The sequence below is a fragment of the Drosophila rhopaloa genome, unplaced genomic scaffold (assembly GCF_018152115.1).
Source record: "Drosophila rhopaloa isolate 14029-0021.01 unplaced genomic scaffold, ASM1815211v1 contig_133, whole genome shotgun sequence".
Taxonomy (NCBI): Eukaryota; Metazoa; Arthropoda; class Insecta; order Diptera; family Drosophilidae; genus Drosophila; species Drosophila rhopaloa.
Genome location: NW_025335010.1, coordinates 403,765 through 416,387, shown reverse-complemented (window position 1 = coordinate 416,387; position 12,623 = coordinate 403,765). Strand labels below are relative to the sequence as shown.

Here is a 12,623-nt window from a genome sequence, read left to right as displayed (position 1 = left end):
TTCGTGGACGTCCGCAGGCTTACGTATTATTAAAAGCCTAGACGCGTCGCCACTTAGCCCTCTAATAAAGGCGTTGAGAGCCTTGTCCCTTTGCCCAGCAAGGAAAGCGTTTGTTATCTCCGTGGAGTAACCCATGCTTTTTATCCTATTCATGATTAGGGAGATATGGTTATTTACCTTAAGGTAGAAGTCCTCTAATTTCTGACTGCCCTGGGTCATTTGGGTTAGCTCATACTCCAACGTACCAACATCTCTTTTGTCGGCATAGTGTAGCGCTAGTACCCTTTTAACTTCGTCCCAGTCATCATCCTTTACGTTGTAGGCATTAAGCGCCATATCGGCGTTGCCTCTAATCTTCTGCCTAATTTGGACGAGAACTGACCTATACAAGGGTCTGTCCCGGATGACTTCATAGTCGTTAATAATCGATTGGGCCCTATTAACCCAAGAAACATACTTCTCGGAATCCCCCTCGAAAGTTAGAAGTTCTTTTACACAATCCGGCACTGCCGAAGACTCTTTGAGTTCTTACTCTGTACGAGGGCGCGTTAGTGGTAGCGGTATATTTGCTACTGGGTTACGCCGCTCGAGGTCGGTTTCGAGAACATTTACCCTAGCCCCCATTTTCTTAACATCCTCCTTCATGCCCACCATTTGTGTGGTTAAGGCCGCAATAGTGGAGTCAAGTCGGTTTAGTACCTCCTTCATTTCCTCCATTTTGAATCGTAAAAGGGTATTTTTTGTTGAAATTGGTTTAATGGGGAGTCTTAAGTTTTTCTTTTATCTCGGGTCGAAGTGGGATGGTTGGCAACAGATTTATTTCTTGGATTCAAACCGTTATCACAATTATGTTTAAATAGCTTTTTCAAATTTTTATTAGATAGTAAAATAAATTTTTATTTGTAAGAATTTAATTTCTAAATTATATTTTTTTGTTTTTTTTTTTTTTGATAAACTTATTTGTATTAATTTGTTTTTTAACTGTATTTTCGATTTTTCTTTATTTTTATTAATAGGGAAATATGTGTATAAAATTGTTTCACTCACCCTTTTATCCTTTTTATTGGCCTCTTTGGCTTGTGTTTAATGGAATTGTTCAATGTTGTTTATTTAGACTCCTTCTTACAAGGTTATTATTCTGAAAGTAAATAAGAATTAGTTTTTCGTATTTTTGTTTTTTAAAAAAAAATGTTGGTCAGATTTCTTGGTGTGTGTGTGGTTTATTTTTTCCTTAATTTTTATTTGTGTGTTTTCTCTTATCTGGTAAGTGTGTTAATAGGCGCGATGGTCCGTATTTGTCCGTTTTGGCGTTTCGCCTACTAAGGTACGGTTGCCACACAATCCACTGGGCAGCTTTTTTGAATGCATTCCACATTCGTTAGCCTTTCCAGCAGATTGCCACACACAGTTTTTAAAATATTGGTTTTTGATTATTATTATATTTTTTTATTATATTTTTTTATTTAAATATTTTTCCGCTCGCAAATTAATTGCCGCAGCGGTTATCTTGTTTTTTTATTGTGATTTATCGCAATTTTTTTACGCTCGCGAATAAGCTACCCATTGGGGTGGACTTATCGCCGCAGCGGACTATTGCCTTCTTTTTTGTTAATTCGGTTTTTTATTTGTGCCCGCGAATATGCCGCGCAACAGTGTGCGTGGACAAATCGCCGCGGCAGGTTCACCGATTTTTTTATTCACAATTTTTTTGCGCCCGTGGGGAGTGGCAGCTCTGAACGGCAGCACCCCCACCGCAGCGGATAACTGTGTAACTTTCACCAATATTTTAATATTTTCACTTCAATATTTTTTCTTCACACAAGTAACATTTTTCCTTTATTTAAATTTTACTTTACTTAGTTTTACACACACTACACCATATTCTGAATTTGTTCCCCTTTCCTTTTCTTTTTTTTCTTTTTTTTGGGGGGGTTTCTTCCACTTCCACAGGGAAGTGGAGACTGCTCGGGCGCCAGTTATGACCAGTCATGGTCAGAGGGAGAATAATTCCCCTTATATTACCTAAAAGATGTTATTTTCATGCTGATCCTTCCTGCTGATCCTTCGTCCTGCTTACTTCGTCCTTCTTCCTTCGTCCTTCTTATTTCCTTTTTATTTAAAAACGATTTTACTTTAAAATAAAACTGTAATCGATTTCTTTCGTTACAAGCGGTTTTATTATTTAGAAATATTGTAGTGTTCAGTTCGGGGGTACCAATAGAATTAATTCTAACAATTATATTTTGGTGGCTTGTTGGCTTGGGCAGCGCCGCGACGTCAGCAGACCGCTGGCAGAGCGGTTGCGGAAATATCCAAGCCGGCACCAACGGTTTTGGGTGTCTGACCCGAAGTGTTTCTCCACTCCAGATGCTAACGCTGCACTTATGCCTGGGCTCGGCGAAGGGTAGGGGTAGCGGCGGCTATAGCTGAGGCAACTAGCCGACGCTCGGTGTTCTTCCGCTATTGCGCTATTGCCGATGCAATTCGATCGCTGACGTTCCGTCGCTGTCGCTGTCGTTCCGACGTTGTTGACATTCGGTCGTTGGGTCGCTGGGTCGCTGTGTCGCTGTGTCGCTGGGTCGCTGTTGCTGCATCGCTGTCGTCGTTGGCGTTCGCTGGTTTCATAATTCGGCGGTGTTATTGCAGCCACTTGGAATTATAGCCACTTTAATATTGTTGCTGTTGATGACTGAGTAGGGTGAACGGAATGGGTTCCAGTTTGTGGGTAACCGAGAAGGGTGAATGGTGCGGTGTTCGGTGTCGTAGGGCTCGAGAGGGGTATAGGGAAGGGGGCAGTTGGCTGGTGTTAACTTACATATATTACACATACAACATAAATACAAATAACTCCATAAATTACGTTATTTCTCAAAGGGAGGGAGATGTAGTATGCTCACATATCGGGTACACACTGTACCACTTATATCACTGCAACATTGTGGCATTTATTTAGGTCTTAATATTCCCAGCACTTCAAGTGCGGAGTAATTCGACCCACACACAATGTTATGAACATCCTAAATGCTGAGCCGGCATGTCTGCATGCGCGGCCGTCCATTCGGTTACCGTGTGAGCATAACACCCTCTCCCTCATGCGCGGCTACTACTTGCGCCGTTTATATATACACTTATGCATAAGCATTGACCGCTGCTCTGCAGTGGCACATATACATTTATATAGATTTTTAGATATATAAGCTTTGGCCGCGGCGCTGCTCGCGCAGCTATGTGAATTCTAAGCCAAGCCAATTATTCTTAAGAAAAGCGGGAGCATTGACGAAGAGAGCCCCGAACAAAACGCATGTTATAATTAATTAATTCTTCAATAAAAATAAATATCAAATGCAGAGTTTTGATTTAACATCTTAGTACACCGCCAAGTAAGCTAAGAACTCTGAACTTGTAATCTAGAACCATAAGTTTCTCAAGCCGCACTATAGGTAGGATTCACACAATAAGACCTAAGCTAATACGTTACATTTACTAGCACACCGTCACCATGTCCGAAAACGAGGAGTACGAGTACCGCCCATGGAGCGACTCCACCCGCTCTCCCTCACCACCAGCTGTCACCATCAGCACCGACTCCGTGCTATCGGAGCACGCGGAGCGCATCGCGTCGCCGCCGTTCGACCCGGCCGAGACATCGCCGCCTCCACCTCTTGCCTGCGACGGAGACGCCGACTCCCAGTCCACCATCCTCCGCGACCCTCGTACGAATGCGAGGTGAGCAGTGGATCGAACGGACAACCAAGACAGGAGGAGGAGCCGCCAGCTCAAGATGACGAGCCCGACACCAGGGGGCTGACTACAGTGAGGCTGGCACGGTTAAACGTCGCGGGATCCCTGGCAGTCGGGTACAGCACGGCCTGCTACCTAGTGACCGCTTGGCTGGAGAGCGTGGCGACGCCGGCATTCGCTGAGGGATTTGAGGAAAGATGCGTCCAGGAGAGTCGTGCCTGGGTACCACACCCGGCACCGTCTACAGACGACTCGTCAGTTGGAGAGGATGGCCGCTTCGCGACTGGAGGCCCACCCGTGCCCCTCCAGTGCTCGCTAGCGGAGGCCAACGACGCTTGGGCCGGTTACGCAGCACGGCCTCGCACCCCCACCGCCTCGACCGCCTCACGGGAAGCCAATGCCACCGGAGACTCGTTTATGGGTACTTCGGTGAGTGGATCCCTGAGCGACGACGCCGACGCGGAGGCCGTAGCTGCCGAGCCGCACCAGATGGACGAAGGCGAATAAGGGACGGATCCCACACCGGACTGCCCGACGACGCGGGAAACGCAGCCAGAAGAAGCCGAAGCCACGACCCCCAGTCCCCAGACGACCGCAGCCCAGAACGAGCCACTTCCAGCTACCCCGGGAAGGGGAATCCCCGAAGTTGGAAGCTCGAGAGCTCAAGACCGGTACCCAAAACGGGAGGACAAGCAAACAACGCCACTGCCCGGCTCGCCTGAGAGCCCTCGGACACCGAGTCCTAGGGAAGCCGCCCTAGACGGACTAATCCCGCCCACTCCAGGGAGCAGCAATCCGAGAGTGGAGATGAGCCGCTGGCTCGATCCCCACATCCAGCGAGTAAGTTTAAGATATACATATACATACACATATTGGTAGATAATAAGAAAAACTAGTACTAAGTTAGGATAGGCCACGGAGGCAGGCAAGAAGCCAAAAGAGCCGTTAAGTTCAAAACTTCGGCCGTTAGCCAGTAGTTCAAACAGGCGTTATTTAGTGTGTTAATCGGCCGTTAGCCGGTAGTTCAAACAGGCGTTATTTAGTGTGTTAATTAGGATCTCAGCTGATCAGGCGCTCTACTCAGCGGGTTAGGCGATCTACACACGATCGGATTAGGCGATCTACGCACGTTTCCAGTGTTGAGAAGCGAGAGCCCGGCTGGCTATATAAGCCCGGCGGCTGCCAGTCCCGCTCTCTTTCATTCGCCACAAGTCAAAGACCAAACATCGAAGCAGAGAAGAACCACGCAAGGACACCAAGGACAAGCAGGACATCAAGGATGAGGACGAAGGACCGTAGTGAGTAGAGTGTGAGAGAGATAGAGAGAGACAGGGAAAGAAAATAGTGCGGCTAGGGAAAATATACATATAGAAAAGAGGAAGAAAAGCCCAAAAAGATAACCAAGAAAAATAAAACAAAGCACGGACAATAAGAACAGCGAACATACACCGAGTTGGATTTATTTCTTCCCTGACCTCAAAGCCCTGATCCGCGTGTGCTAAAACAGTGGCCTAAGCCAAGCCGGTTGCGATTTCGAGAAGATTCCTCTGCGCAACTGGACCTTGGTGGCAGTCACGTGCACAGACGTGAAGGCGTGCAAGTACGGGTTTCTTTCCGCTTGCATAGCTTTCCGTTTCGATTCCGGTCGACGCACCCAAAACCCAAGTAACCCAAACCCGACCCGCGTGTGCCAAACTGTGGCCCAAGCCAAGCCGGTTGCGTTTTCGAGAAGATTCCTCTGCGCAACTGGACTTTGGTGGCAACCACGTGAACAGACGTGAAGGCGCGCAAGTACGGGTTTTCTTTCGGCTTGCATAGCTTTCCTTCTCGGTTTCGACCGACGCACTCCCATCCCAAACAGTGGGAGCCTGTCCCAGAACTGGGAGCGCTGACTTCTGTCCATGTTTAGAGACGATTCCTCTGCGTGGGCGTGAAACAGCGCCCCAGGCGGCGGGAGTTGACACAGTGGTACGGGCCAATCCCCCTCCTCCGGCACGCACGTGACGGCTTTCACTCGTTCGCGTCTGGCCAAATCCGATTCCCAAATGCCTGCTCTGACCCGCCAATAAGGCCCGCCGCGCGCATCGCGATTGATCGGCGACTGCGTCCAGGTTGCCCGCCTCTCCTCGTTCCCGCTTATTTACAAATTCGATTTTAAAGGATCCTGGGGAGACTGAGCTCCATCCCAGCCGTAGAAACATTCTTACAAGTTCGCAAATCAGCGATGAACGCAGCTCCAACAAGTGTATTCTTTTCGATAAATTTGATTATGTCAAGTATCTTAGCTATTGTGGCCTGGGTCTCGATGCCATATATGAGAAAATTGGCCAACGATACTAATGCGATGACTACATAGCTTTTGGGCGGCTTACAGAAACCAATGAACGAAATTAAAATACGTAAAAATATTAAGTGGAGCTGGTCAAAAATAAAAAGAGTTGAGTTGCGTATATGTGGACTGTATTAATTTTATTCTTGTCAGTTGCAAAGCCTATTTGACACTGAAATGAATTTCGCAATATGACGCCGTCTTAGCGGCGTTGCCAGAAACTGAAAAGATATTATATACATGTTTTCTTGTACATAGATTAAATATATAGAATAGAATAGAGATGGCATTATGCGCCTATATATTAGAGATGATTAAAGTTGCAAGCGTTCACGAACAGCCCGGCCCGCCCTGAAACACAGTTTCTGAATGGAGCAATACAGCAACTTTCGTGATGGGTCTGATCATCTCTCCTGTCGGTGTCTTCAATTTGATTGCTCGAACGAGGTTGTCCTTCCCTGGATAGGTTTCCATAACCCGAGCGATGTGCCAAGATGCCGGTGGTGTATTGGACTTTTTACGAGCACAACATCACCGGTCGAGATGTTGGGTGTTGAAGTAGTCCATTTTGGACGTTGCTGCAGAGTAGTCAGATACTCCTGATGCCATTTTCTCCAGAATCCTTGAAGCATAGACTGGATGCTTTGCCAATATCCTAATCGGCCCACTGGGATGTGACTCAAATCGGGATCTGGCACTGTTGTTAATGGTCGCCCAATTAAGAAGTGAGCGGGTGATAGGTAGTTGGTTTCCGTATCCGGTGTGTAGCACAAGTGGCATGAATTTATCACTGCGCTTATTTGAGCAAGAAGTGTGCGCATCTGTTCAAGGTGAGCGTTGAGTTTCCGGACACAACGAACTGCCGACTCCCATTTCCCTCCCCAGTGAGGGGCTCTCGGGGGAATAAGTTGTCAATGGGTACAACTGCGATTGGTGCAGTCGTCCGCCTACCCTCAGCAAATCTTTTTCGTCGATTATGGGTGCCAGTTTGATCAGCTGTGATCGGTTCCTTAAGGGTTTTTTTGCTGAGGAGCAATTGGTAATCGTCTTTGAAACAACCTTGTGCTTGTTTTATGCACAGAATCCTTGCCTCCTTAATTTCATCAAATGTGAGAGCGCTAGATTCCCTTTTGCGAGATAGGTTTCGTGTACGTTGAATAAATCGCTTCACGTAGCCGACAATATGAACGAGCTTGATCCAAGAAGACACTCGCTCGGTTAGTTCATCAAGTGGATGAACCGGATTTGCTTCAGCCAGTGTAGCCAAACAGTTGGATTTGACTTCTCCTTGAATGCGTTTGTCTGTAAGAGATAAACCGAAACGTGAGTCGTTTAACTTTACCAGATACTGCACCTTGTCCCGTAGCCATGTTTGAAGATTGTCCAGATCTGCTCTCCACTTTAGCCAGTTGTTCGCCAGTTTAGTTGGGAGTGGGTCATCCCAAACCAAATTCAAGAGCCATAGCTTTTGAAATAGGATTTTGAATTGGATTACAATGGGTGCCAAGAGTCCGAGAGGATCAGATATCCTCGAGACGTCGGACAAGACTTGTCTCTTTGTGCAATCAGGATTTTTAGCTAGACCGACATTGTACGTTAGAATGTCTTTTCCAGGATGCCAGTACAGTCCGAGAACCTTTACTGGTGACGTTTGTGCAGGTTGTGTGTCGCTATCATCCGTTTGTATACATGGTGTATTGGATACCCATTTCCCGAGTTCAAGATTTGCACGAGACATCAGCTGAATCAGCTCGTTTCGGTTCCGAAGTAGCTCATCCTCACTGTTTGACCCAGTAAGAAGGTCATCTACATAGAAATCCTCCAGCAGGATTTTCGTCGCATTTGGGTATTCCTCTTGATGATCTACAGCAAGTTGTTCCAGCACTCGCACAGCCAGGAATGGTGCGCATGAAGTTCCGTAGGTTACAGTGCACAATTGGAAGTGCTTGATGGAATCGATTGATTGATTGGAAGTGCTTCTCTCCAAACGATTTTCTGCAAGTTTCTGTGCTTTTCGTTGACCCATATCTGGCGGAACATTTTTACGATATCCGCTGAGAATGCAAATTTGTACATTCGAAAACGAAGGCACACAGCGAATAGATCGCGCTGGATACTGGGACCTGTAAACAGGGTGTCATTTAAAGCCTTACCATTGGCGTCACGAAAAGATCCATCGAAAACTACTCGTAGCTTCCAACCCAGAACTGGGTGGTGTGGTAGATAAATCTGATTTCCAGTAGCGTTTTCTTCAGGTGGCACCTCTCGCATGTGCTCCAGATTTGTGTATTCCCGCATAAAGTATACGTACTGTGTACGCAGCTGCTCGTTCTGTTTCAGCCGCCGCTCAACCGACTTAAAGCGTTTGAGCCGTCCTTGTAGAGTTTCTTCGAAATCGGGGCTTGCAGTGTTGAATGGAAGATCCACGATATACTTCCCGTTTTCCTCCGGATCCAATTTTGCACTGCTTTGAACGTTTTCCTATTGCCAAAACTTGTGAAGCGTGGCGCCTATGTCTACTGTTGTAGTCAGTGCAATAGCGTTGCTTGGATTTGATGTGATGAGTGAGGTTATTACCCATCCGAACACCGAAGAAATGGCGATAAGATTACCGTTGTTGTCGTACATCTTTCGTCCTGTAAACACCGACCATACGTGTTCGCATCCCAATAGAATGTCAACAGGTGAGTTTGTGTTGAATTCTGTATCCGCCAACTGCAGATCCTTGAATGCCTCGAGTGCCGATGCATCGATGTTTTGGCGTTCCAGCGAAGAAGTAATTCTGCCTAGCACGTGGACGTAGACAACCAAATGATCCTCGGATATACGGGACTTGATATACAAGGTGCTGCATCCCCTTGTCGTGTCTGCTTTCACCGAAGAGATTCCCGTAACCAAGATGCGTGATGCCGAACGTGTCAATCCGAGAGCTTGAATGCAACGCTCGGATACGTACGAAAGCTCTGAACCTGTGTCTAATAAGAGACGGCATGTTACGTGGTCACCTTTTGAGTTTTGAACATAAACCAAGGCAGTTGGTAATATGCTTCGCTTAATTTCCGTTTCCTGTGCAGATTTTGCAGTGCCCTGTGCACATACAACCGATTGAGTGCTCTCTCCTTGGGCGAAATGACTGAGAGTCACCGAAGTGTTGTTGGACGCACCTATGTTTCGCTCGTCCTTCCCTGCTATCTGGGCAAGATTCCCAATAGCCTGTGGATTCGCTTGCACATGTAGAAGGGAGTGATGATTTCCCCTGCATTGCCTACATTTGTATGTCGACTTGCACTTGCTGACCCCATGACCAGGTCGCAAGCAGTTGTAGCACAGTGATTTCTCCTTTACAAAGGATCGCCTCTGCATCCCAGACATATCCAAGAACAGCTGACAGTTATACAGAGTGTGTTCTGTTGAATTACATTTGGTGCAGCCACTGCCTTCGACCGCAGCCATCGATTGTGTGAGCCTTTTTGGTTTTTCTGCATGGGTTGTTGTCTTGCTACCAGTCGCAAGCTCCCTTTTACTCAGTTCCAGTTCCTCGCAACGAGAATCCAGAAATTTGAAATTTGCCCTCAATCCACCTACGCCGCGTGTCGGCGTCCAGTTTCTCCAGGGCCAGATAGATGATCCAGCAATCGCGTCCCATCTGGTTGACTGCATCCAATCCGCGAATAATTTCGTTTGCTCCGTCTGACACCTTCCGTAGAATTGATGCATCTACCTTTTTAGTTGTTGGTAGGCTCATAAACTGCTCCAAAAATGAGTTTACAATGTGCCGTGGATGATTGTACCTTTCCTTCAGACGTTCCAAAGCGGTGTTGGTTTTGTTGTAGCAAATTTACAATTGCGTCGCCGTTGGAGTGCAGACCGTTGCTGCCATTCACAATGCCTGTAGATGTACTCGGTTGTAGAGCATCACTTCTGTCCTTGAGAATTGCGTTCGCCCCTAGGTACTTTTCTTCGTAAATTGCGTTATCAATATCTGGATCGACGTAACCTTCTACATCCTCGTGGAGAGCAATGCAATCGCCGAACTGGTTGAACTCCTTCCAAACTTCTGTGTTGCAGATTCCGCTTGCTCAGCCCATGAGAGACAACGTGTGATGTTGCCCTTGAGTCTGGAACGGCTTTTCACCAATGTTTTTAATTGTTCCATAGCAAACAATTAACCTGACAATCAAACCACTTCACTAACTGTCGAAGAATCCGGAACGAAGGACCAACAATATGGTCAAAAATAAGAAAGAGTTGAGTTGCGTATATGTGGACTGTATTAATTTTATTCTTGTCAGTTGCAAAGCCTATTTGACACTGAAATGAATTTCGCAATATGACGCCGTCTTAGCGGCGTTGCCAGAAACCGAAAAGATATTATATACATGTTTTCTTGTACATAGATTAATTATATAGAATAGAATAGAGATGGCATTATGCGCCTATATATTAGAGATGATTAAAGCTGCAAGCGTTCACGAACAGGAGCTATGTATTCGTTTTTTGCCTTTGAATCAAAATTCTCTTTTTGACTCAATTGTTCCGATGTATTCTCGAATTCACGAATTCCTCTGTCATTCCCACCATTCGGCAAGGAATGACGGAAAGGAAGAAACAGAAGGACTGTTCTTGCAAGTCACACATACATGCGCACTAAAATAGCCATTCCTCTTAAATGTAAGTATAGAATTCACTAATTATAGGTCTCGGTTTTACCTCGTCGGCAATGTAATGACCCACAAAATGGATATGTCTTAGCAATAAAAACACGTTTATAATTCAAACTTAATTCACTCTGTATTCCGAGACCACACACTGTTGGTCTGCTAGCCTCGTTGTCTGCGTTGCCACCTTCGCTTCCGCTGCTGTAGGGTTCGCTATTTGCAGCGGGTTGCCACAGTCAGATCATATGACCGTTTCTTGAAGCCAGTTATTTCAGTTATTTCTAAATAACAAGAAAGGAAAGCTAACTTCGGGGGGAGCCGATGTTGATATACCCTTTCAGAATACTATGTAAATTATATTCTCCAAAATTATTCATATGATGCATTCTTAATACTCATAAAAAATCCCAACTTCCTAACTTTAAAAAAACCAAAGTTATGGCATTTTCAATCGTTCAGTTATATGGCAGCTATGGGATATAGTCCGCCGATCCTTATGAAATTTGGTAGGTCGGATTGATTGGCCAAAAATAAAACCCATTGAAAATCCCAACTTCCTAACTTTAAAAACACCAAAGTTATGTCATTTCCGATCGTTCAATTATATGGCAGCTATAGGATATAGTCGTCCGATCCCGGCCGTTCAGACTTATATACTACGTGCAAAGGAAAGAAGGGTGTGTGCAAAGTTTCAATTCGATATCTCTAAAACTGAGAGACTAGTTTGCGTAGAAACAGACAGATGGACAGACAGACGGACAGACAGACGGACAGACATACGGACAGACAGACGGACAGACAGACGGACAGACAGACGGACAGACAGACGGACAGACAGACGGACAGACAGACGGACAGACAGACGGACAGACAGACGGACAGACAGACGGACAAGAGAGACAACGGACGGACAGACGACGGACAGACAGACGGACAGACAGACGGACAGACAGACGGACAGACAGACGGACAGACGGACATGCTTATATCAACTCAGGAGGTGATCCTGATCAAGAATATATATACTTTATAGAGTCGGAGATGTCTCCTTCACTGCGTTGCACACTTTTGACCAAAATTATAATACCCTCTGCAAGGGTATAAAGATAATCATGATTATGTCTAATATAAGAATTAAGTATGATAATGATGAAAATACACCCTCAATTACTTTGATTAAATTGTTTTGCAAATATATTGCAAAGCTTCGATAAAAAATAGATGTATCTACTCTAGCCCATGTGCCTAGGAATTGGTTATTTTAAATTGAAGTTTCCAACGAGTCATTTATTGCGATTGAATCTAATAAGCTACAGCTTCACGTTGTCACAGCTTGCGTTCTATTATGGCATTATACGCCTCTTTCGATTTCTTGCCTCGCTAACTTTTAAAAGAGTTAGAGCTTTTATCTTTGTGCGAATTGGTGAAATTTCTCAGTCGCACGGATCGCAACGTCGCTGCCAGTGTGAATTTTCATCGTCATATTATTTTTGTCAGCCTGATTCTGAGCATGATTCTGTTACCTTTTGAACTCTCTTAATTTGCAGCCTATAAGACACATTTATATTAAAACTATTAGCACCAACCCCCTCTTTCGGGATGGCCGGACACATACCTCAATCCAATATTCCCTGACTGATTTTAAATTTCGATAGTATATTCTAAGGAAGATGGATACATTCGCTTTGCCTGATCAAAATAAAATAGTAACCGCAACACCTCATATGGATTTTACGACCGCACTACCGGACGATACGACTAATGCAGATCTAATTCTAAAGTACCAAAAATGCATTTGTTAACATTTGTTATATTTGTTCCGCGACTCGGTTCTGAGTTTTCATCGCTGGATATAACGGCATATATCCAATACAAAATCCAAGGTGAAACAATTT

At 45.4% G+C, this 12,623-nt stretch overlaps 1 protein-coding gene across 1 annotated transcript; it reads right to left on the bottom strand.

Moving 5' to 3' along the window:
- Positions 1-7,288: 7,288 nt before the first annotated feature.
- Positions 7,289-9,442, bottom strand: LOC123037101. Its single transcript, XM_044456596.1, has 4 exons — positions 8,648-9,442; positions 8,224-8,551; positions 7,425-8,098; positions 7,289-7,372 (listed from the first exon to the last, which is right to left on the bottom strand). The coding sequence occupies exons 1-4, from the start codon at positions 9,440-9,442 to the stop codon at positions 7,289-7,291; spliced, it is 1,881 nt and encodes a 626-aa protein (XP_044312531.1).
- Positions 9,443-12,623: the final 3,181 nt, after the last annotated feature.